Genomic DNA, 27,055 nt, shown 5'->3' with positions numbered 1-27,055 from the left:
AGGCCCTGTAACACACCCGCTACCTAAGTGGATGATCCCGTTCTCACCTTTATCACGATCATAGAGTAAATCTTCTGTTGAGCAGGGGCTGCCATCCTGGGATTCCGGGGGACAGAAGGGAGAGACACAGGGTGAGTGACTGCTGCAGCTACTGCTGCGCTCCTGCACAGAGGGGGTCTGCGTGTCGATGCTTCGCGTGCTGCTGCTCCGGTAGTGAGCAGGGAGGGGGGCTCTCCGACCATCAGGGATGTCCAAAGGCTGGAAGAGCAGCAACCACCACAGTCAGTGACGGTTCATACACTTCATCCATACAGAAAGCACATGCTGTTTCTTTTGATTTCACTCTTCACTATTATTGCCAGCATAGCTGATTCTTGAGAGAATAAAGATACCTATCTTAGGTCATCATTTCTGCCAGTTATCTTTAGGTCAGTACTCTCAGGAATACTCCTCTAGGACAGGGGCGTCTTTTAACACTGGATCCTAATGCCTGGCACTGTGCCTGGCAGACAGCAGACACTCAATAAACATTTGTCCAAAGAATTAGTCAAACTGCTCCAGAAATTACTTTGACTTGCTAATAAGAAAAGAGAAATCTCATATTCAAAGGTATGGATTTCCATTTTTCATTCTTTCTTTTTTTCCTTTTACAAGCCAGCAACAGGTTTTGCAGGTTACCCAAATTATCTAATAAACAGACTTATTCTAGTAGAACTGAGTGGAAGATATTAATATAACTGAACAATTCTACTAATTTGGTATCCAACTGAGTAGGACTACTAATGAATTTTGCCTAGTTCTAATGCATTGTTCTGAGTGGCAAAAATAAATAGAAATGAAATTATAATTGTAGACTCATATATGAATCATATATTTTCAACCTAAAAAGACCCTAGACCTCATCAGTACAGTGTCTCCACCAATAAAGAACTTATAGAGCTCCTGCTGACATGATCATTTAAATGGCATCAGAGCTTCTGACTCTTTCTACTTTGCTTCTGCTGTAAAGATGTATCTTACTCACCAGCAAGCTAACAAAGTGAGGTCAACAAATACAATGTATATATTAACCATTTACAGTATTTTTATTATATAGACAAGGATGAAATGCTGGGAAAAAAGAACCAGTATATGCTTAGTTTATTTACAACTTATTTTCACTATTTACAGGCTATCACTCCTGAGGTTTGTCATTTCAGAGATTTTAGAAACACTGTCAGATGGAAAATGACTTAAGGTAAACATGAGACTCAAAGAGTATCAGTTTTTTCTGTAACAAGTAAAGGCCAAAACCTAAAATGAAAACTATGCCATCTTTACAACCTGACAATGACCATGCTACTATTAAGAAAATAGCCACTTATGGAACATTAATTCATTTTGTAACAAATAACAAAAGTAAAATTTTCCAACTTAGGAAAGAAATATTCCCAAAGATATATGAATTTACTTGGTCAAATGCTATTACATTATTTTCTTTTATTTAACTAAATTTAGATTTTAATTACAACTCTGCACTAAATTCTAAGAAATCATTGGTGAAGGGTTTTTTCTTTTTTGACAAAATTATATGATAGATGTGGGATTTTTTCAGAACAGCCCATCAAGATCATTTTGGAAAATACAGAGGTCTTTCTTAAAACATATATTTAAGTCGACGAAAATCTTACTTTAATAAAATGTCAATATTGGTAATCAGTAAAATAATAATGTATCAATTTGTAATTTAAAAAATTTAAGAATTTGAGTTATGTTTTACTCATATCCTATTTGATAAACACAATTTTTCTGTAGTCCCACTTTTGAATCTATAACTGGATAATACATACCAATTTCCTTAACCAACTTCTATTTTGTTGGGGAGAGGGTTCACAGAATTAGAATAACAAGACAGATTTTAGAGGTTCACATATTTACACAAAATAATGATGGAAATTATAAAAAATAAAAAATTTATTAAAACTTTGAGGCACATTTAATCATAAATCTAAAATTTCTTAAAATTAATATTTTAGTTATTACTGTGTTGGTTACCCCAAAGTAACTCTGAAATGTCTACTGTGAAATTAGAATATGACTTATTTAAAACCAGAATTACATCAGTATATTTAATTTTCTAATATAGTTTTGCTTAGCAGTTCTTAAAGAATTAGCAAATGTGACTGATTATCTCATCCTGAAAAAATCTGACCAATTTTACTTTCTTACATTACTGTTCTTAAATGTCACATAATGTATAAAGGAAACATTTTAATGGTATGCACAGCTAAGTTAAGAGCACAATTTCTAAAGGGTTCCTTTCTGGCCTAATGAATATAACGTAAAAATTTAACTCTTAGGGAGAGTAAAATGGCACAACCTTTTGGGATGGTAATTTTAGCAGTATTAATCAAAATTTAAAATGTGCAAATGCTCTGACCTAGCAATTTCACTGCCTGGAAATTGTCTGCCAAGAGTACACCGTATTTTCTAAAGCACTGCTTATGATGACAAAAATTGACAACAGTCTAAATGTCCACCAGTAGGGGACTTTTAAATTATGGTACATTCATACAATGCTTCAACATATATTAGCATACAGGCATATATTTGGAAGAATAGACAGTAAATTATGATTAGTGCTCATATTTGCTAAGCAATATTGAAAGTTGGAAAAAGGATTTTTTAATCAATTTTATAAATATAAAATTATGTGAATTTTGAGATGAACTCTAATCAGTGTTTAAAACCTACACATTATTTGAAGGAATCAGATACACATTTGACATCAATCATATTTTAGTTCTAAAAAACCATCAGAGAGATAATTAAGCCAAAAGCTACTTGATGTTTTCTTTTGTTGAATATACCTTTAAAATGTGGTCAAATATAGGTTGATGTACAGGAGTGTCCAGATTTCTATTCTGGGACAGAGATAGTTTATAAAGTATTTTTGATGAATTCAAATGGATGCAAGGCTTAAATATATGTGAAAACTTACACCATAAAACCCTAAGAGGAAAACACAAGACTAAATCATTGTGACCTTAGATTAGGCAATATTTTCTTAGATATGCACAGTGAAAAAGACAACCCACAGAATGGGAGGTATTTTCAAATCATCTATCTAATAAGGACTTCTTATCTAGAAAGTAAGAACTTTAGACCTTTTACATTTCAATAGTAAAAAGACAGCCTAATTTTGAAATGAGGCAAATAATCTAAATAGACAGTTTTCCAAAGAAGATATATAGTAGTCAACACCATAATGAGGTACCACTTCACACCCATCAGAATGGCTATAATAAAAAAGGTAATTACAAGTGTTGCTGAAGATGGAGAAATCGGAACTTACATACACTGCTGGTGGGTATGTAAAGATACAGAGTGGCTACTTTGGAAAACAATCTGGCAGTTTCTCAAAAGGTTAATCAAAGAGTTACCATACTAGCAATTCCACTTCTAGGTATATACTCAAGAGAAATGAAAATGTCATGTTCACCCAAAAACTTGCATACGAAGTTTTTTTCACGGCAGCATTATTTTTAACAGACAAAAAGTAGAAATAATACAAATGTTCATCAATTAATGACTGGATAATAAAATCTGTATGAGTGAATACTATTTGGCAGTAAAAAGGAATAAAGTACAGATACATGCTACACTATAAATGAACCTTACTTCAGCCTTAAAAACCTTAATCTGAGTGAGAAAGGCCTGATACAAGGGCCCTGTATTGCATGACTACATCTACATGAAATATCTAGAACAGGCCAATTCATAGACCAAGTACATTAGCTGTTATCTCACTGGGGGAAAAGGAAGAGATGACCGCTAAAAAGTACAGAGTTTCTTTTGGGGGTGATGAAAAAGCTGTAAAGTTGATTGGGGTACTGACTGCATAACTGTGAACATGCAAAAACTACTGTACACTTTTAATGGGTAAATTGTATGGTATGTGAATTATATCTAATAAAGCTGTAACAAAAAAGACTGAGATACTTCACAGTGTCAAAGAAAAAAGGGATTCAAACATCCCATATACCCTTACCTTGGACACGTCCTCCTTCCCATTATTTTCTTTAATGAATACCTTTTCTAATTCGGGACTTATTCCTTCTACGTTGCAGGGCACACGTGAAACAGATGATTTTGGCACAGATATATTTGACAGCGGCATAGGGACTGATCTTGATCCAGTAGCCTACATAACACAAGGTAAGGTGGTATCGAATTATTTGTGGATGAAGAAATTATGAACTAAAGAGCAAGGTAAATCTTAAAACAGAAACTCAGTGAGCGGTTATTTTGACATTTCAAATACAATATAAATTCAGGCACACAAACAGCAATTTAGGTTCCAAAGAAAGAAGTAAGGTAAAAATTACAGAGTCAAAATAATCTTTTATGGAAGTGTAAAGCTATAATTGTAAACTGTATACATTTTTTTCAGCAGAATATCAGACAGAACCCTCTGTACTGTTTTTTAATTCATTTTTCTGATTTTACTGAAAAAGCACAGTTGAAATCATGTAAACTGAATGTATCATGTGACTCTTCAATTCTGCTCTATGCTTATGTGTGTGTGTGTAAACGATTTATTCCCCACACTGTGACAATCCCCATCTAGTATTTTTCATTTCTACTTTATCCAGAATTTAAGAAAACCTTTTGGATTACTAATTAGTATGGCAACAATATCATGATAAGTTCTATAACACTCACTTAACAGCTTTAAGGCTGTTTTCAAAAGTCCTTTGGAGGACTTGTCAAAAATTAATACCCCTCATAGCTGTCTTGTGGGAGGTACCAGAAAGTGGAAGTCAAGCCTGTTGATTCTCAAGGAACTTAAAGAACACAAAAGAAATTAAAAACATAAAGATGAACAAGGAAAAAAGAAAAATAATATGATCTGTACCTTAATCTGAATGGTTAAAGCTGATACATATGATTCACAATGAAGTAGACAGCTAGGCACTGATTAAATGAATATTTCCCACACACATGCTATGCTCCTGCCATTTGTGAATTGCTGCCTGCGAGTGTCCTTTGTCTCATATTAATGTATGAGTTTTTTTCATATTGAAATTGTAACTCTTTGTCATCCATTTGCTGTTTACTTTAGTATGAAATATCTTTCTTCCCTTTATGGTTTTTCATATTTAAATATTTAACCTATCATGATTTATTTTTCTGTACGTTATGAAGTAGTATTTTTTCCCACATGGTAATAAAACTGCCCCAACATTTCTCTTTGGATTCTATATTTTATTTCCTTTAAGTATTATCCAGCGTTTCTCATGATGTACTCTGCATATAAGTTAAATAGGCAGAGTGACAATATATAGCCTTGACATACTCCTTTTCCTATTCGGAGCCAGTCTGTTCCCTGTCCAGTTCTAACTGTTGCTTCCTAACCTGCATACAGGTTTCTCAAGAGGCAGGTCAGGTGGTCTGGTATTCCCATCTCTTTCAGAATTTTCCACAGTTTATTGTGATCCACACAGTCAAAGGCTTTGGCATAGTCAATAAAGCAGAAATAGATGTTTTACTGGAACTCTCTTGCTTTTTTGATGATCCAGCAGATGTTGGCAATTTGATCTCTGGTTCCTCTGCCTTTTCTAAAACCAGCTTGAACATCTGGAAGTTCACGGTTCACGTATTGCTGAAGCCTGGCCTGGAGAATTTTAAGCATTACTTTACTAGCGTGTGAGAGGAGTGCAATTGTGCGGTAGTCTGAGCATTCATTGGCATTGCCTTTCTTTGGGATTGGAAGGAAAACTGACCTTTTCCAGTCCTGTGGCCACTGCTGAGTTCTCCAAATTTGCTGGCATATTGAGTGTAGCACTTTCACAGCATCATCTTTCAGGATTTGAAATAGCTCAACTGGAATTCCATCACCTCCACTAGCTTTGTTCGTCGTGATGCTTTCTAAGGCCCACTTGACTTCACATTCCAGGATGTCTGGCTCTAGGTGAGTGATCACACCATCGTGATGCAGACTACATCATGAGAAACACTGGGCTGGAAGAAGCACAAGCTGGAATCAAGATTGCCGGGAGAAATATCAATAACCTCAGATATGCAGATGACACCACCCTTACGGCAGAAAGTGAAGAGGAACTAAAAAGCCTCTTGAGGAAAGTGAAAGTGAAGAGTGAAAAAGTTGGCTTAAAGCTCAACATTCAGAAAACAAAGATCATGGCATCTGGTCCCATCACTTCATGGGAAATAGATGGGGAAATAGTGGAAACAGTGTCAGACTTTTAGGGCTCCAAAATCATTGCAGATGGTGACTGCAGCCATGAAATTAAAAGACCCTTACTCCTTGGAAGAAAAGTTATGACCAACCTAGACAGCATATTCAAAAGCAGAGACATTACTTGGCCAACAAAGGTCCATCTAGTCAAGGCTATGGTTTTTCCTGTGGTCATGTATGGATGTGAGAGTTGGACTGTGAAGAAAGCTGAGTGCCAAAGAACTGATGCATTTGAACTGTGGTGTTGGAGAAGACTCTTGAGAGTCCCTTGGACTGCAAGGAGATCCAACCAGTCCATTCTGAAGGAGATCAGCCCTGGCATTTCTTTGGAAGCAATGATGCTGAAGCTGAAACTCCAGTACTTTGGCCACCTCATGTGAAGAGTTGACTCATTGGAAAAGACTCTGATGCTGGGAGGGATTGGGGGCAGGAGGAGAAGGGGACAACAGAGGATGAGATGGCTGGATAGCATCACTGACGTGACGGATGTGAGTCTGAGTGAACTCCAGGAGTTGGTGATGAACAGGGAGGCCTGGTGTGCTGCGATTCATGGGGTCACAAAGAGTCGGACATGACTGAGCGACTGAACTGAACTGAAAGTATTATCTGACAATTTCTATTCAGAGGTCCACTTTAACTGCTATAATTTTACAACAATTACATTTTGCATTCTGGTATCCAGTAGGGAAAGCCTTTTCAAATTTTGTTTTTAACTGACATTACTTTTCCAGATTAATACTGAAAATAACTTCTAAAGTAATAAAACAATTCCTTTTGCATTTCCATTGGAACTCAATTTGTACATTAATTTTGGGCAAATGACTATTTGAAAAATACTGAGTCCTCCCATGTATGAATGACTTCCCATTTATCTCTATTGTATATTTCATATCCTCAATAAGGTTTGCATATTTCTTTTAAGTTTAATTCTAGGCATTTTATATTTTTCACCAGATATATACTAACATGCTATTGCTAGTTGTAACATCATAAGAAATATGTATTTGGTTTCCACCCTGGTTCCTGACACAAAGTTCCTGAATTCTTGTAATTTCCTGAGGGATGGGGGCATTAGGAGCATCTTTCGTTCAGATTATTTGGTTTCTGACACTGATCCTGACAGACAGATCCTAAACCCCTTGGGATTTCCTAAGTGATAGGACCAAGAGTCTTTCATTCTAATGAGGTGACTCTTAGTGGGTTCCTGAATAGGTTCAGAATGGGGTGCTGGTCTCTAAAAAGAACCCATGACTAGAAGCTTGGAACTTCCAGTCCCACCTCTGGTGAGAGGAGACGGAGCATGCCTATGTGATGAAGCCTCCAAAAATCCCAGCACTGTGGGTCAGACAGTTTTCAGGTTGGTGAACATATATCCATGTATCACAAGGGCGGCGCACACCAACTCCATGCCAGCAGAAATTCTTACATTTGAGTTACTGCCAGACTTTGCCCTGTGAACCTCCTCATCCTGCTGTTCATTTTGTTGTTCAGTCACTCAGGCATGTCCGACTCTTTGCAATGCCATGGACTGCAGCATGGCAGGCTCCCCTGTCCTTCACCATCTCCTGGAGCTTGCTCAAACTCATGTCCTTTGAGTCGGTGATGTCATCCAACAGTCTTATCCTCTGTCCCCTTCTCCTCCTGCCTTCAATCTTTCCCAGCATCAGGGTCTTTTCTAATGAGCTGGCTCTTTGCATCCTGGGCCAAAGGATTGGAGCTTCAGCATCAATCCTTCCAATGAATATTGAGGATTGATTTCCTTTAGGATTGACTGGTTTGACCTTGCAGTCCAAGGGACTCTCTCAAGAGTCTTCTCCGAAACCACGGTTCAAAAGCATCAATTCTTTGGCGCTCAGCCTTCTTTATGGTCCAACTCTCACATCCATACATGACTACTGGAAAAACCATAGCTTTGACTAGAGGGACCTTTGTTGGCAAACTAATGCTTCTGCTCTTTAATACGCTGTCTAGGTATTTCATAGCTTTTCTTCCAAGGAGCAAGCATCTTTTAGCATCTTTTAATTTCATGGCTGCAGTCCCCATCTGCAGTGATTTTGAAACCCAAGAAAATAAACTTTGTCACTATTTCCACTTTTTCCCCTTCTATTTGCCACGAAGTGATGGGACCGGATGCCATGATTTTTGTTTTCTGAATGTTGAGCTTTAAGCCAACTTTTTCACTCTTCACTTTCACTTTCATCAAGAGGCTTTTTAGTTCCTCTTCACTTTCTGCCATAAGGGTGGTATCATCTGCATATCTGAGGTTACTGATATTTCCCCTTGCAATCTTGATTCCAGCTTGTGTTTCATCCAGCCTGGCATTTTGCATGATGTACTCTGCATATAAGTTAAATAAGCAGGTGACAATATCCAGCCTTGTCGTTCTCCTTTCCCAATGTGGAACCAGTCCATTGTTCCATGTCCAGTTCTAACTGCTGCTTCTTGACATGCATACAGGTTCTGCAGGAGGCAGGTAAGGTGACCACAGGCAGGTATCAGACCAGGCTCCTAAGGTCTGATATTCCCTCTCTTGCAGAATTTTCCACAGTTTGTTGTGATCTACAGGGTCAAAGTCTTTAGCGTAGTCAATGAAGCAGAAGTAGATGTTTTTTCTGGAATTCTCTTGCTTTTTCTGTGATCCAGTGCATGTTGGCAATTTGATCTCTGGTTCCTCTGCCTTTTCTAAATCCAGCTTGAACATGTGGGAATTCTCGGTTCACATACTGTTGGAGCCTAGCTTGGAGAATTTTGAGCATTACTTTGCTAGCATGTGAGATGAGTGCAAGTGTGTGGAAGTTTATTCTTCGGCATTGCCCTGTTCCAGTCCTGTGGCCACTGCTGAGTTTTCCAAATTTGTTCATCTGTTTGGATCCGTTATCTCCTTTGTAACAAACAAGTAAATGTATTTCTCTGAGTATTTTGAGCCCTTACAGCAAGTTACTGAACCTGAAGACAGGGTTGTCAGAATCCCTTCTTTATTACTGGTAGGTCAAAAGTACAGATGATGACCTGGAACTTTCAACTGGCATCTGACCAGGGGCAATTTCATGGGGCGGAGTTCTTAATCTGTGGGGTCAGTGCTAACTCCAGGTAGTCAGTGTTATAACTGAATTGTAGGATGCCTGGTTGATGTCTAAAGAGTTGGAGAATTCATTAGTTGGTGTGGAAAAAAACCCACACCTTTGGTGTCAGAAATGTTGTAAGTAGAAGGAACAGTATTTTACCTTTACTAGTACAGGAGAAAATAATAGATTTTTGTGTGTTTATATTTTATCCATTTATTAAGTTCTCAATCTTTTTATTGTGAGAAATTATAATCATAATTAACAGAATACCTAATAGATGTACATAATCCAGCTCCAAAATGTATTAACATTTTCTAATCTTACTTCATCTAAACATCCACTTGCTTTTGTTCCTGGAGTATTAACACACATTCTAGACTTCATATTTCATCTATAAGTATTTCAGTATGTAGAGCAAGATAATTATTTTTAGATAACCACAATGCCAAAAAAAATCAATGTAAATTGGGAACAAGTGTATAAATCTTTCCTTGTTAATCAGTAAGTCAGTCAATATACAGGAAAGGTGCTCGAAATAACAAATAAGAATGAATGGTATATTAATTCTAGCACATTAAGAAGAAAAAAAGGAAGGCATATGTGAATTTTCTCTTGCAATGTCTGCAATGCTGGTTTTACAGCTCTGATGAGGTATAACTGGCATACAGTAAAATCCTCCCATTTTAGGTATGCAATTCTTTGAGCTTTGTAAATGTATACAGTCATCCAATTATCAGTATAATCACATTTTAGAAACTTCTATCATCCAAAAAAATGTCTCTAGGGCTTTTCTACAGTCAGCTTTTCTAATACTTTTCAAAAAGGCAACATTTTGCCTTTTTGAAGATGTACGGTAATGTAGCCTTTTGCTTCTGACTTTTTTAACTGGCATGATGTTCTGAGATTCAGCCAAGTTGTCATAAATACCATCAGTTCCTTCTTTTTACTGCTGAATAGTATTACACTGTATGGATGCATGAAGTGCTGTTTATCTATTCACCAGTTTATGGATAGTTGCTGCTTTCCATGTTTTGAGTTTTATAAATGCTGCCGCCATGAACATTGATATAGATGTCTCTGTGTAGACATTATGTTTTATTTCTCATAAACAGATACCAAAGAGTAGAATTCCTGAGCTGTATGGTCAGTGTATGTTAACTTCTTCAGAAAATGCCAAACATCTTACCAAAGTAGCTGTACCATTTTGTGTTCCCACCAGCAATGTGTAGCTGTTCTGATTGTTTCACATCCTCATCAATACTTGGTATTGCCAGTATTTTCCATTTCATCCTATCATTAGTTTTAATAGTTTAACAAATTCACTTTAATTTTCTAAATATACAACAATATCAACAAATAGTGATAACATTCCTTTTTCTTACTGCTCTGTCTAGAACCTCTAAACTACTAGCAAATAACATCAATAATTACAGACATCTATGACTTAACTTTTATTTTTAACAGAAATACTTTCAGTATTTTACTGTTAGGATCTCACCACATTTGCAGGTAGTTACATTAGGAAGTATCCTATTTTAAAATAAGTTTTTATCACATACGGATACTGAGTTTTAATCAAGTGTTATTCAGCATCTGCTTTGACTTTCTAATGCAATGAACTAACAAACATTTCCTAATGTTGAATCATCCTTACATTTGTGAAAAAAATTTTTGATATGCAACTTGGGCTGCTTCTGCTATATTACTATATTTGATTTACTAAAATTTACATTAATATTTGTAAATAAATTTAGAATATCATTTCCTAAATTTTGCTCCATAGGATGTATCAGTACAAGTTTGGTAGGGTGGGGGGACAAAAACACTAATTCTCAATTTCTTCATAAGTAAAGTGGAGTAAAATATACAAAGTGACCAGAGATAGATGGGTTAAGGTACTATTAGAAGATTAAATAAGAAAATGCCCAGAGTTGCTTAGTCAGTGAATGAGCTAGGATTTCTGTCCAGGACACTACCAATCATCCTTGAGACCATTATACTCTGTCTGTTATTAAAAGATTATACATATGGCTAAAACAAAAACATTTTTTTATTAAAAAAACACTGTAATTTAATCAAGCTAGAGATATACATTAATTTTTTTTTTTATCCTAAAAGGATGGAGTCTTCCTTACAATGGACCCTTTGAAAGGAATTATTCCAATCTGGACGAGTTGTTAGCCTACCTGAGTGTGACTGATTGCTATATGGTTGCCATGGAGAGGTGACTGACGATCTTTCTCCTTACTGTGCCGACTACTCTGTTTACTACGCTGTAGCTGCTGCCTCAGTTTGGCAATCTGCTTTGGGGAGAGGGAAAGAGAAAGATGAAGAGAACAAAAGTGAATACCAAGCTTTAAGCATTTATTTTTTTAAGTTTGGATATTAAAAAATAAAAATTTTATCAAAGATTTCAAGAAGAGATATTTCATTACAATGATTTATTCTCCAATTTTTAATAGTTGAAACCATTGAAAATAAGAAATATGTGCTACAAATGCTTCACTTATACAATTTAAATAGTGTTGTTGGTAAATACATAGACTAAATTTCCCCAGATTATTTCATATTTTACCTTTGTAACACCAGAGATATCTTCCCTTCTAAGCATTTTTTCTAAGGGGTAAAACTAGTATTTCATATGCCTACTGATTAAAATCAAACCCAATCTCTCAATATATAAGGATCACATTAGTTTCTAAGTTCCCATCTTATATAAACAAAATTGATCTGGTATACTAATTTCTGAACATAAAAAAAAAAAAAATCCCATGGTGTAAATCCTTATGGCATTTAGCATTAGTTACTTGTATTTAAATCTTACTATATATTACTTTTAGTCACAAAATTTTTATTTTCCAGCTTTACTGAGATATAAGTGACATATAACATTGTGTAAATTAAGGTGTACAACATGTTGATTTGATGTTATTGTATACTGCAGAATGATCCTACTATAGCATAATAGCTCTACTCCATTACATAATTTGAGACTTATTCTCTTAGCAGCTTTGAAGTAATAACACTATTACTACCTAGAATCAAAATCCTATACTTTAGATTCCCCAGAACTCATCCATCTTGTAACTGAAAGTGTGCACCCTGTGGCTACTCCCCGTTTCCTTTATCCTTCAGTCCCTAGCAACCACCACTCAGCCCTCAGTTTCTTTGAGTTTGGCTTTTCTTCTCTGGTATCACAAAGCAGTGATACCATTCAATATTTGTCTTTCTCTAACTGATTTACTTCACTTAGCATAATGCCCTCAAAGTTCATCTATATTGTTTACAGAAGGCAGGATTTCCTTCTTCCTCATTGCTGAATATATATGCCACATCTTCTTTATCCACTTATTCACTGACAGACACTTGGCTGTAGTGACATACATTTAAAAACAAATATAACTTAGGTATTTTCCTAAATGGAATAGTAATACTCTAAGGCTTAAGAGAAAAGGCATTTCTATAATATGGCTTGGAATTCATCAAACTATTAATATATTTTAGGTGCTATACAATCGTCTTAAACTGTGCCAGACCAGAAGGCAAATATACCTGAGCATTTTCAAAGGGAATCATTAGCAATTTGGGGCAAGTTACTTAATATTTTCCTTGTAGATGATGACATGAATCAATTAGTAGGTACTCCTTGAACGCTTACAATGAGCCCAATTTTATGTTACTTGCAAGGCAAAGTGCCAATACAAAGTAAAGTCTGTAAAATATATTGATTTTCTCAAAGACATGTTAGCAAAATGCTTACCTTGAATAACCATGGCAATAAAAAGCAAAATAGACAGTTGCTATTAAAGCCTATAAATGTTCAAGGGGAAAAGCATATGGGTTGCTGGGAAAATTTATTTTTACCTGTGGCAAACAGAAGGGAAGCAGCATGGAAGAAAATAGAGAGCCTAAAAGAAAACCTGTATTTTTCCTTTTAAGTAAGATCCTTAGTCTCCTCTAGTGTTTTGAAACTCTTGTAGCTTTAAGGACGTCACATACAATTTCCTTACAAAGATATACAAATGAGATTATGTTAACATTTGTGTTCCTTGCTCTCTGTTGAAATGACATCATTTTCTTCTACAGAATATTAATTTTCATGAGAAAAGGAATCAAAATTAGTTGGTAATCATTATAAACCAAGCCAGACTATGATAAAAGATAAATAGAATTTCAAATTGTACAAGTTATTTAATTAGGACAGAGGTATAAAATTAAGTGTTTTCTGAGTATTAATGATGTTTTAGTGGTGTTTCACGGAGAAGGCAATGGCACCCCACTCCAGTACTCTTGCCTGGAAAATCCCATGGATGCAGGAGCCTGGTAGGCTGCAGTCCATGGGGTCTCGAAGAGTCGGACACGACTGAGCGACTTCATTTTCACTTTTCACTTTCATACATTGGAGAAGGAAATGGCAATCCACTCCAGTGTTCTTGCCTAGAGAATCCCAGGGATGGGGGAGCCTGGTGGGCTGCCGTCTATGGGGTCCCACAGAGTCGGACACGTCTGAAGTGACTTAGCAGCAGTGGTGTTTCAAAACTGGCGTTTTAAAGAGCTTGTAGAGAAAAGCCCATAATGCTTACAGATTAATCAAAGCAGTGTGTACTTTTTCATTTTTAAAATAATCTTTAAAAAAAAATCTGAAAACTGATCAATCCTAATCAGTCTCTTTTTAAAGGGCTTTGAGATATCATAATAAACCAGAAGTTTTTGTTCTTTAACATACCACTCTTTAACATAATGATACACACCCTACTTTGCTTGGAATACCAACTTATACTATGCAGTCTTATAGTTTCCACATAATACTGTTTATCTCTGGATTATAACATTGTTATGCTTTTGTTTACAAATTAGAGATTAGAGTAAAAGGAAAGCCCATCTTACTAGATATATAATCAAAACATTATGACTCTTACTCAGGAACCATGCAGAATGAAAGCAGGGTATAATAAATCTTCCTTTGCTTCAGAATATAAGAGATTCCCATGTTTCCTTACATGACATTCAGAAGAGTGGCTTATGTATATAACAACTGCAAATATTCTTGCCTTCCATACTTTCACTTAGAATTTTTCTCTTCTCCCTTGGATGCTCAAGAGCCCATGGTTATCCAAAGCTATTTCTTCTCCCTAACCTCAGTACCAGTAGACACAAAGGTATCTCTGGGAGGAAGGGGCCGATGTGTGTGTTGGTTACTCAGTTGTGCCCGACTATTTGCGACCCCACAGACTGTAGCCTGCCAGGCTCTTCTGTCCATGGAATTCTCCAGGCACAAATACTGTAGTGGGCTGCCATTCCCTTCTCCAGGGGATCATCCCGATCCAGGGACTGAACCCAAGTCTCCTGCACTGCAGGCAGATTCTTTACCATCTGAGCTACCAGAGAAGCCCAGGAAGGGGCTTAGGGAGTTGTAACGTCCCATCTAGTCATACACCCCCTCCTGCCTAAGGCACCCTCTCTAGTCAATCTCACGTTCCAATGTATCACCCAAAGCTCTTGGTTCTCACTTCAGTGAGTCTTCTCACCCTGGTTACTACAGTGAATCTCACATACAACCTTCCTTTATAAAGGGAACCCTGAGTTATACCAACTGGATTTCTTAAACTATAGATGAATCTTACCTGTGTTTCTAAATAGTCATTAGCAATGCTTAAGCACAAAATTAAGAATGGACGTTGAGGGTATTATACTAAGTGAAATAAGTCAGATAAAGAAAGTTAAATACTGTATGAGCTCACTCATATATGGAATCTGAAAATAAACAAACAAACAAAAAAAACAACTCAGAGAACAGCTTGCTGGTTGCCAGGGGCAGAAAATGGGTGAGAATGGTCAAAGTGTACAAGCATCCAGTTATAAGATGAGTAAATTTTGGGGGTGTAATGGATAGAATAGTGACTGTGGTTAATAACACTCTATTGTATATTTGACAGTTGCTATGAGAATAGAGCTTAAAAGTTCCTATCCACACATACAAAAATTATAAAATTATGATGTGATGGATATGTTTACTAACCTTCTTGTGGTATTCACTTTATAATATATACATATATCAAATTATTATGCTGCATATACCGTAAGCTTGTATGATGTTATATGTCAATTATACCTCAATAAAACTTAAAAAAAAATTAAGAGGGAAGGAGAGAGGAGCATTCTCTAAACATGAAAGGGATCTTAAGCACATGTACTCTGACATTTTAAAAAGATAGGGCATAAGTACCCCAAGGTCACAAAGAAGAAATAATAACTGTAGGGAGAAGAATTATCATAAATATTCACTAAGAAATGACTAAAATATTTGTGGAATTAGATAAAGAAAAATCAGAGACTGGTCCCACTTAAAATCTAAGAACTAGGAACACATTTTACTGTACATTTTTGGAAACCTGGTCATATCACCCTTGTTTATTTGTAATTTTTGTCCTGATAGTTTCTCCCATATTGTTAACACTTAAAAAAAAACACAAAAACCCTAAACTCTAAGCCTCAAAATACTAGTCGATTATTTTTGCCTCAGGTACCGAAAAGGAAGGGACAGAGGGTGATATTTCTCAAATGAATTCTACTTTATAGTAGGCAGGGAACTGAGAAATCTTAACCAGACCAAGTAGATGCAATAGGAACGGAAGCAAGATCCGAAGGAAAAAACGAGATGAGAGCTAGATTAACGCCAGGAAAATGGCACTTTGCCACTCATATTTATATGATTATAAAATGAAATATTTTCTGTTTTGTTCTCATTCATTTCTCAATAGAAACATGAGATAAACGCTATTATTATCCTCACTTTATAGGTGAGGAAACTGAGGGGCGGGAAGGTTAGTTTGTTAAAAGCCACACAGTTAAGTGGTGAAACAAGTACGTGAACTTAAGGAAGTGGAATTCCACAGTTTGCTCTCTCAATCACTATTCTGTACTGCCTAAAGAATCAAATTAATAACTCACAAGGAGAGAAAGAATCTTACAAAAAGACAGACATATAAATAGGAAAACATACAAATGACAATAGCTGAGCTGTTAAAAGACCAAAAACAACTACTAAAGATATTAATCCAACAAATTTTCCTGAAAATACAGTTTGAGAAGTTATAAATCTCAAGTGGTTATTCCCTTTTATGTGAAAAAAGAGAATACGTGACAAACTTGAGTGCTTACAAAGACCAATGTCTCAAAAGAAAGGTTCTGCAGTATGAAAACAGAGTTTACATACTATATCCTTTGACAGTGTTCAAAGGAATTTAAAATGCAACGTACCTACTGTAACACTAAAATAAAATTTAAAACTTAACATAAATATGAGCAAATCATGCTGTTTTCCTTTTTTCTTTCATTTTCCAAAAGACAAATGCTAATGAAATAACTGGGGCTTCCCTGGTAGCTCAGATGGTACAGAATCTGCCTTCAATGCAGGAGACCCAGGTTGGATACCTGGGTCAGGAAGATACTCTGGAAGGGAGAAGGGAATGACAACCCACTCCAGTATTCTTGCCCGGAGAATTCCATGGACAGAGGATCCGGTGGACTACAGTCGGACTGCACTGTTCAGTCCTCTGATACCCAAATGCACACACACAGGCATATGTGTGTACAAACTGCACATATAAAGAACACACAGGTGTGTAAGCACACACACATGAATAGGAAGCTGTCACCTGCACACACATCACCGGTACACATGCATGCCCACGTGCAGACTCAAACCCCCACCCCAGTCAAAGAAACAGATGTTTCCATATACAGATTTATCTCCACAGATACAGCTACCTTTGGGACACTTTAGTTTTTGATACAGAAATTTATTTACCAATAAGGTATAATTGTCAATAGAGGAATGCTGACAATAATATCAGACTAACATTGAAAAAATAGTTTGTAAAACAACTAGATTGCACAGATACACTGTAACTGTTTTACAGATGAGGAAGCCCTTTAAAAAGTAAAGTATCTTTCCCAAGGTAACACAACTAATAAACAGCAGACCCAGTCCTTTAGCCTTTATTTCATAACCTCTTTCTATTAGCTACCAGTGCTGCTGAAAGTAGTACTACATTAATGTTCACAAATAACCACTAATACCTCACTATGTATTGGCTCATAATCTCAACCACTTCGCAAAGTAACTTCCTTTCTTAATGTTGGAGATATTGCAAGATGTGAAATTGCAGTAAAGATGAACAAAAATTTGATGTGGCAATTAACTGACTACATACTAACTTACTGATATATTTCTTTTTCAATAAGCAGTTTGATGACCCTAAATACCATTCTTACTGGTCCAATTTTAAATAATGAAAATATGACATCTTTACAATTAAATTTAATGTGAACTCAGAATTTACTGGATGAGTATTTGTACTTTTAAGGTTTTGCCACATAATTAAATAAAAATTCTTCAGAATGTTGTCTTTTAGGTCCAGAGAAAATATTACTGCAATTATTTTCCTCTAGTATGGTATGATAAAGCAATTCTTTTTAAATAGCAAAAGTTAACAGAACATTAGGGCAGTTATACTCTTAGTAATGATTATGAGGAAACTTTTATTTTTCTTACTGAAAAAAGAAAGACCCCAACAATATCTGTTAATCACTATTTGATCAGAAACAAGAAATGTCCCTAATCATTTCACTTAGAGAAAAACTACCCCAAGTAATAAGAGAGCTTATTGATGAGATAAAGAAGCAACCTATGATTTTTTTCTTATATCCACTGAAGAACTTAAAAATACTCACTTTTTAAATTTATCTTTATCAAAATCAGAAACAATGAAAAAGAGCCAAAACAACGATATAGTAATATTATTTATATTCGGTCTGGGAACATCACCCTCTGGGATAAAGAGTAGGTTTACTTACTCCTTACTATTCATGTAAAAACAGTGGATTCTCCAAGTTCTGTTTCTCTCCTGTAATGTGATCTATTATTTGTGCAGGCATCCATTTAGACCCTCTCCATCTACCCCACTGGGGTTTACAGGAACTAATACAAACTCAATAGTCTTGTTACTTGCTATGCTGTGAATAATAAAGTCCATTGTCTCTAAACCATGAGCCTCATGGCTTCTGCTAGTGTCCATGAACTAGTAAAAGGCTAACGTAGTAGGCTATCAATAGAAAAAATAAAATCCAAGATGTGAACCAGTGTATTTCCTCTTCTGCCTCAAATGAAGAGAAAGGAGTTTTAATGGAACATCTTGGAAAGACTGATTGTTCCTCACAGATAAAAGGACATGACAGACTGGAATCTGACTCCCACTCCTCATACCGATAATGCTGAGCGAGGATGATGGAGATTTACTGTTGCATCAGAGTCAGCCTCAACTCCCAGATAGTAACCAGATTTTTTAAATGTGCGAGTTTCTCAGTAACCATCTGGGAAATTTGAAAGTGAGAGTCCCAGTGGAGGGCTGGCTTAGGTTCTACCTAGGAGGGCTACCCTAAAGGGTAAACAGAGCTCAACACTGGAGAAACTGAACATTATTTCTAGAATTCTAGAGTCTTCGGAGAAAGTAAGATAGAACCGTAGGAAAGAGATGCAGCAACAAGGGATGTCCAAAGAACCCAAGAAATTTCAAAAGAAAGTCAGTTTCAAAAATCTGTCAAGACCAGGCAATAGAAAGGTACCTTATAACTGTACCAGCAAGCAGGAACATTTCTGTTCCCTTTATCTCCCCATTGGAGAAGGCAGATTCTTACCATCTGAACCACCCGGGAAGCTCTAAAGGTGGTAAGAATCTGCCTGCAGTGCAGGAGACATAGGTTTGATCCCTGGGTCAGGAAGATCCCCTGGAGGAGGGCATGGCTACCCACTCCAATATTCTTGCCTGGAGAATTCCATGGATAGAGGAGGCTGGAGACCTACAGTTCATGGTGTCACAGAGTCAGACACGACTGAGCAACCAACACAACACTACCACTACCACTCCACCTCTCCCTTAAGCTCCAACTCCAGAGGCTCAGACGCAGTAGCTATGGAGTTAGGACAAAGGTAAGCAAAAAAAGACAAAGGCGCTTTCAGGTTCCCTTCCCCCAGGAAGCCACTCAGTGGTAGCATGCCCCAGCTAGAAGAGGAGCGACCACAACCATGAAATGAGGAGGAGGCTTTACGAGAAACTGGAATTCATGCTCACTTACAGGAATCACAGGAGTGTAAGAGCTTCTAGTTTTGCACTGAACTTCTCTCACCAAATAAAGGACAGTGAGAGTTAATATAAAGTCCTTTTATTATCCCTTAAAGCCTTAGTTGCCTTTCCTAATATGTAATTAAGCTCTTTAAAAAGTAGATTTTACCTACTGTTTCTTTTAAAATTCTACATGCTTTTACACAATTTTGAGCATACAGTCTTATTCATTTGATGCTAATCCGTGAACAAATACAGTGTCCCTACAGGCTGATAATGTATGCTAAAAAATATCTTTAAAATTTACCTTTTTTCTCTTTTACCTCTATTAAATGTATACAAATCAAGTACCATAAAAATAGAAATAGAGTCACAGGTGTAGAAAACAAACACGGTTACCAGGGGAGAAAGTGGGGTGAGGGGGATAACTTGGAAGACTGGGATTGACATTTACACACTACTATATAAAATAGATAACTGGTAAGGACGTACCCAATAGCACAGGGAACTCTTCTCAATATTCTGTAAAGAACGATATGGGAAAAGAATCTGGAAATGGGTAGATATATGTATATGTATAACATTCACTTTGCTGTATGGCAGAAACTAACACAACATTGTAAATCGACTATACAGGTTATGCGACACAACCCATCACTACTCTGTACATGGCTATCAATTACAGGTTCTGATAAACGAGTTGATAATCTGATTCCCATAATCTGCTTTTTTCTAATTGCAGGAACGAGTATGTGTGTGTGTGCTTGATCTACAAACCACCAGACCTAAAAGTGGAGATTTTTGTTTTGTTTAGCCTCCAAGGAATTGGTGGGCTTTTTCAATCTAAAGACCCACGTTACTCTCCAAATTCAGCATATTGTCAAACTTTAAGAAATATCTCTTCCCTGATACCTACTATTCTTTCCTTTGGAGATTCCTTATTCAGTCTGTTTTCCATGTTTCTTAACTTCTCTTTCATATTTTTAACCTCTATCTTTTTAAAAATTATTTTTTATTGAAGTATAATTGATTTACAATGTGGTATTAGTTTCTGGTATAACACAGTGTTAAGCTGTAGATCTATCTCTTCTTTTTCATATGTTTTTCCATTATGGTCTACTACAGGATATTGAATACAGCTTCCTGTGCTATACAGTAGGTCCTTGTTGGTATCTACTTCATATATAATCACTTGTACCCGCTAATCCCAAACTCTTAATTTATCTCCCCCACCTAGTCTCTTTCTCCTTTGGTAACCATAAGTTTGTTTTCCATGTCTGTGAGTTTGCTTCCGTTTTGTAAATAAGTTCATTTGTATCTTATTTTAGATTCCACCTATGAGTGACATCATATGGTATCTCTTTCTGACTCACTTCACGTAGTATGATGATCTTGAGGTCCGTCCCTGTTGCTGTAAATGCATGACTTCATTCTTTTTTATGGCTGAGTAAATCTTTATCTAGTGCTCCTATGAACATATGGGTGCATGTATCTTTTTGAATTAGAGTTTTTGTTTTTTCTGGATATATGCCAGGGAGTGGGGCTGTTGAGTCATATGGTAGCTCTATTTTTAGTTTTTTATGGACCCTCCATACTGTTTTCCATAGTGGCTGTACCAATTCACATTCCCACCAATAGCACACACAGGAGCATCTTTCGTCTCCTCTATATCCTGTCTAGCATTTACTGTTCATAGATTTTTTAATGATAGACATTCAAACTGTCAATTTCTATCTTTTTATTTTATATTCTAGATGATTTGCTCATTCAAACTTTCTCATTTGAGACTTTTGATTCACTAATTCTCAATTCTGCTATGTCAACTTAATCCAATGAAGAGTTTACTTTCAGTTTCACCAACTTTTCAGCTTCACCAATAAGCCTTGGAAAGGACTTTTAACATTCTGCCTATTCTTACTTACTTCTGTTCTCATTGCGAGTTACTGTTTCATTTGAAATTCTTAAATATTCTAAGTTATTTTTGGGGATTGTGTTATTTTCCCAGATATACCCTATTTAATGTATCCACTCTCTCTTATAGCAATACATTTCCTTACATACCCTAAAACACTTACTTGCAAGTTCTCTGTATGTGGGAGTTTTATCCTTTGTAAACTCTTTACTGTCTGTCTTGCTCATAGTTCAACTGATAAAGAATCTGCTTTATTGCCATATTATTTCTTGGTTGCTCAAGACTATGGTGTTTCAAAGGTGCATAGCTTCAGAGCAAGACTTAAATCAGGAAGATTGGGGCTTTGCCCCTACATGAGTACAGCTCTATTCCAGACACCATATCCACACATAGCATATGGTTACTATTTCCATTTTTTTACAGATGTTCTTTTTACACAAGAACACCAACAGTGTCAGGAGAAATTATTTCAGATCTAGTTTTACTGTTTAGACACATGGTCCTAGTTCCCTGCTTTAAGCATATAGCCCAGTTCCAATCTTCCATTTGCAAGACACATTTTACCCTCTTAAAAGGTGGTGGTGGTGGTGGTGTTGTTCAGTCGCCCAGTTGTGTCCAACTCCTTGTGACCCTATGGACTGCAGCACGCCAGGCCTCCCTGTCCCTTGCAATCTCCTGAAGTTTGCCCAAATTCATGTTCATTGCATTGGTGGTGCCATCCAGCCATTTCATCCTCTGACGCCTACCCTAGTCTCCTCCTGCCCTCAATCTTTTCCACCATCAGGGACTTTTCAAATGAGTCAGCAGTTTGCATCAGATGACCAAAATACTAGAGTTTCAGCTTCAGCATCAGTCCTTCCAACGAGTACTCAGGGTTGATTTCCCTTAGGATTGACTGGTTTGATCTCCTCACTGTCCAAGCAACGCTCAGGAGTCTTCTCCAGCACCATCGTTTGAAGGCATCAGTTCTTCGGTGCTCCTCCTTCTTTATGGTCCAGCTGTCACAACCATATGTGACCACTGGGAAGACCAAAGACCTTTGTCGGCAGAGTAATGTCTCTGCTTTTAAACACACTGTCTAGGTTTGTCATGCTTTCCTGCCAAGAAGCAAATGTCTTCTGACTTCATGGCTGCAGTCACCATCTGCAGTGCTTTTTGAACCCAAGAAGAGGAAGTCTGTCACTACTTCCACCTTTTCCCCCTCTATTTGCCATGAAGTAATAGCGCTGGAAGTCATGATATTAGTTTTTTTTTTAATATTTAGTTTTAAGCCAGCTCTTTCACTCTCTTCCTTCACCCTTATCAAGAGGCTCTTTAGTTGTTCTTTGCTTTCTGCCATTAAGGTGGTGTCATCCATACGTCTGAGGTGGTTTATGTTTCTCCCACCTATCTTGATTGCAGCTTGTAACTCATCCAGCTCGCCATTTTGTTCATGCATACAGATTAAACAAACAGGGTGACAGCAGACAGCCCTGTCGTACTCCTTTCTCAATCTTGAACCAATCAGTTGTTCCATCCAGGGTTCTAATGGTTGCTTCTTGACCTGCATACAGTTTTCTCAGGAGACAGGTAAAATGGTCTGGTATTCCCATCTCCTTAAAATGTGTAGTAATCTACAGTTTCTTAAATTTGGCTCAACTCACAGAAACCTGGCCAACACGATTCAGATTTCTGTTGAGTCAGATAACATCAGCATCTACTCATCATTAAGGATTTCCCTTCTATTCATGGTCTGCAGGGGGTTCTATTGTCTTAAATGTAGCCTAAATATATTTAGGTATTTCTTTGAACATTTTTCACATTGTAGTCTTATAAGCTTGGAGCAAAGCAGAAGTAGACTATACAGGTGCTTTCACTGACATTTAAGTCAGAAACCCAGATGCAGATTATCTGAGGTGGGGAGCATATCTCTGACTCAGGAAGAATGGATGTGATATAGCTGAATTTATACCATGACAAGGAAGCAGGTCTAAGTTATTTAAAACAAAACACAATGAATTTTAGTAGCATATACTTTTAAAAAATTACTGTTTCAATAACATTAATAGTTTTGGCTTTCATAGTTTCCTCAGATTCCAGTTTTGTCATCTTTATAACTATTCTTAATATTTTATTTAGTCTTTACCCATATACTCAGTTTCCAGGCTCAGTTACATAAAATCTACCATGCATATACCATGCAAAGCCTACTAGTCTTTTATGTCTATTCCTTTTTTTTTCATCTTTACTGAAGTATAACTTACATTGCCTTAACTTCATCCATTGTAAGGGTAAAATTAAATAAGTTGTAATCACTTTGTAGAATTGTACAAAGTAATCACGAATCAATTTTTAGCACTTTTTCATCACCCCCCATATTTGCTTTGAGTCTATTTATAGCCAATCACCACCGCCCCCACCCTAGTCCCAGCCACATGCAACCACTAATGGGCTTTATTTCCTCTATAGATTTGCCCTTTCTGGCATTTCAATATAAATGAAACCATGTAATATGTAATCTTATTCATCTGGCTTCTTTCACTTAGCAGGGAGTGGCAAACTACAGTCTGCAGGCCAAATCTAGTATGCCACGTGTTTTTGTAAGTAAGATTTATTGGAACATAACCATGCTGAACATAACCATACTCCATACTGTTGATGGCTGCTTCCACACTACGGCAGTGGCGCTGAATAGCTGCAACAGAGGCTCTGTGACCCACACACCATAAAATATTTACTATCTGGCTTTCCATAGAAAAACAAAATGTGCTGACTCTTGACTCAGTAAAATGTTTTTGAAGTTCACTCCCCCTGTAGCATGTATCAGGATTCATCACAGTGTTCCTTTTTATTGCTGAACAGTCTGGTATTGCATACATATATGACATTTTCTTTATCCATTTACCAATCAATGGCTATTTTGATTTTTTTTTTAGTTTTTAGTTATAATAGTACAAGTAATTCTGCTATAGTGTTTGTGTAAATGTTTCAATATAGACAGGTATTTTCAGGACTCTCTTTATAGAGTCCCAGAAATAGAATTGCTAGGCTATATGCTAAATTTCTGATTAACTTTTTATTTATTCATTTTTGGCCGCACAGATTCTTTGTTGCCGGGCAGGCTTTTCTCCAGTTGCAGCGAGTGGTGGCTACCGTTTGTTGCAGTACACGGGCTTCTCGTTGCGGAGGCGTCTCTTGATGTGGAGCACAGGCTCAGCAATTGTGGCTCATGGGCCCCAGAGCACAGGCCCAACAGTGTGGCGCACAGGCTCAGCTGCTGGACATGAGATCCCTTTGGACCAGGGATTGAACCTGTGTCCCCTACACTGGCGGGCAGGTTCTTAACCACTGGACCACCAGGGAAGTCTCTCTGATTATCTTTTAGGGAAACTGTTCAACTGTTTTCCAAAGTTGACTGTAACATTTTATTTTCCCAACAATGTTTAGGGTCCCGGATCCTCTTCATTCTTGCCAACACTTGGTGCTATCTGTCATTAAATTACAGTCACTGTAGTAGTGTGTAGTTGTATCCTGAGGTTTAAATCTACGTTTGCCTAATGTCAAATGATGTTGAATACCTTTTCATGTGGTCATTTACCATCCATACATCTTTGATGAAAAATTTCTATCAAAGTATCTTACCCTTTTTTTAATGGGCTGTCTTCTTACTGATTTTTAAGAGTTCTTTATATATTCTGGATATAAGTCCTATATCAGATATTTCTGTCTGGTCTTGTCTTTTCATCCTTTTAGTCATGTAGTGTAAATATTCATTTAAAAGAAGTTCCATTTTTTTTTCTTTTATAGCCTTACTACTGGTACTGTATCTAAGAATGTCTTGCCTAATCCAAGGTGTTCTAGAAGATCTAGAATTTTAGAGCTTATATTCAGGACTGTGATCCATTTTGAGTTCATTTTCCTCTATGGTGAGTGTCAAGGATCTAAGTTTCTTTTTTTTTTTTTAACTTTTAATTTTGTATTGTTTGTATAACAAACAATTTTGTGATAGTTTCAAGTGAACAGCAAAGGGACTCAGCAAATGGACTCATGGGTCCATTCTCCCCCAATCTCCCTTCCCGTCCAGGCTGCCACATAACACCGAGCAGAGTTCCATGTGCTACACAGTAGGCCTGTGTTGGCTATCCATTTAAAATACAACAGTGTGTACATGTCATCCCTAACTATCCCTTCCTCTATCCTTCCCTCCTGCAATCAAAAGCTCATTCTTTAAGTCTGTGAATCTTTTTCTATTTTGCAAGTAAGTTCGTCTGTATCATTTCTTTTTAGATTCCATATATGCGCCATACCATACAATATTTCTCTGAGTTTCTTCACTCTGTCTGACAATCTCTAGGTCCATCCGTGTTGCTGCAAGTGGCACTATTCATTCTTGTAAATGGCTGAGTAATATTCCATTGTGTGTGTGTGCGTGTGTGTGTGTACACACATACCACGTCTTTATCCATTCCTCTGCCAATGGACGTTTAGGTTGAGTCCATGTGGCTATTAGAAACAGTTCTGCAGTGAACATTAGGGTACATGTATCCTATCAGATCATGTTGTTCTCTGGATATATGCCCAGAAGTGGGACTGCTATGGATATGTAATTATTCTAGTACCAGTTGTTAGAAACACTGTCCTTTTCAACTGAGTTGTGTTGGCAGCTCTGCTAAAAACTGACCATAAAATATAAGGATTTATCCTTGGGTTCACCATTTTGAATCATCTTTATTTTTTCTTTATGCTAGTATTTTGCCAAATTCATTAATATAGATTTATAAGAAGTAGTGAAATTATATAAGTAGTTGTTCTCCAAAATTTCCCTTGTTTTCAAAATTACTTTTGCCATTCTAGGTCCTTTTCATTTCCACATACATTTTAGGATCATCTTGTCAATTTTTACCAAAAACAAAAACCCTAGGAAAAAACAGGGATTACACTAAATCAATTTGAGGAGAATTACCACCTTAATGATAATATTGAGTTTTCCAATCCATAAACAGTCTTCCTAGTTCTTTAAATTTTTAAAAACTTTGTCCAACAGTTTTGTTTTCAGTGTATAAATTTTGAACTGCTTCTATTATATTTCTTCCTAAATATTTTAATATATTTGATTCAACTATAATAAATTATTTTCTGATTTGAGGATTGTTCACATCTGACACCTAGACAAACACTTGATTTCTGTATGTTGATGTTTCTTTTCCTGCTGAACTTGTATTAGTTCTGGTAATTTATATATTTGTATGTTCCCTAGGAATTTCTACATATAGCATCATATATCCAGGAATAAAGACAGTTTTGCCACTCCCCAATGTCTTTTATTCACTTTTTCTGCCTGACTAGAACTTCCTGTACCATACTAAGAGAAGTGGTGACAAGATGACTGTGGACATCACTACCTTATCTTAGGAGGAAAGCATTCTAGCTTTCACCATTGAATATAATGTTGTCTGTAGGTTTTTCAGAAACGGTCTTTATCAGGCAGAGAAAATTCTCTTTTATTCCTGGTTTATTTAGAGATTTTTTTTTTATCATGAATAGATACTGGAGCTTGGCAAATGCTTTCTCTGACTCTACTGAGATAATTATGTGGTCCTGTTCTTTAGTTTATTAACATAGTGTATTTACATTAATTGAATTTTGGATCTTAAAACAACTTTGCATTTCTAGAACCAATCTCACTTGCTCTTTGTGTATAATCCTTTTTATAAGTTGCTAGATATGGTTTGCTAAT

The 27,055-nt window shown here is 36.6% G+C and overlaps 1 protein-coding gene across 1 annotated transcript in view; it reads right to left on the bottom strand.

Moving 5' to 3' along the window:
• The window catches only part of GLCCI1 (glucocorticoid induced 1), a 104,511-nt gene that overhangs the window by 16,618 nt on the left and 60,838 nt on the right, over positions 1-27,055 (bottom strand). Inside the window, exons 4-6 of the mRNA XM_068973059.1 lie at positions 11,490-11,606; positions 4,031-4,183; positions 48-258 (exon numbers count right to left, since the gene is read on the bottom strand). Coding sequence (XP_068829160.1) covers positions 48-258; positions 4,031-4,183; positions 11,490-11,606 — 481 coding nt within the window. The remainder of the gene's footprint in view (positions 1-47; positions 259-4,030; positions 4,184-11,489; positions 11,607-27,055) is intronic.

This window comes from Capricornis sumatraensis, chromosome 5 (genome assembly GCF_032405125.1).
Source record: "Capricornis sumatraensis isolate serow.1 chromosome 5, serow.2, whole genome shotgun sequence".
Lineage (NCBI taxonomy): Eukaryota > Metazoa > Chordata > Mammalia > Artiodactyla > Bovidae > Capricornis > Capricornis sumatraensis.
This window is presented reverse-complemented; position numbering and strand designations above follow the sequence as displayed.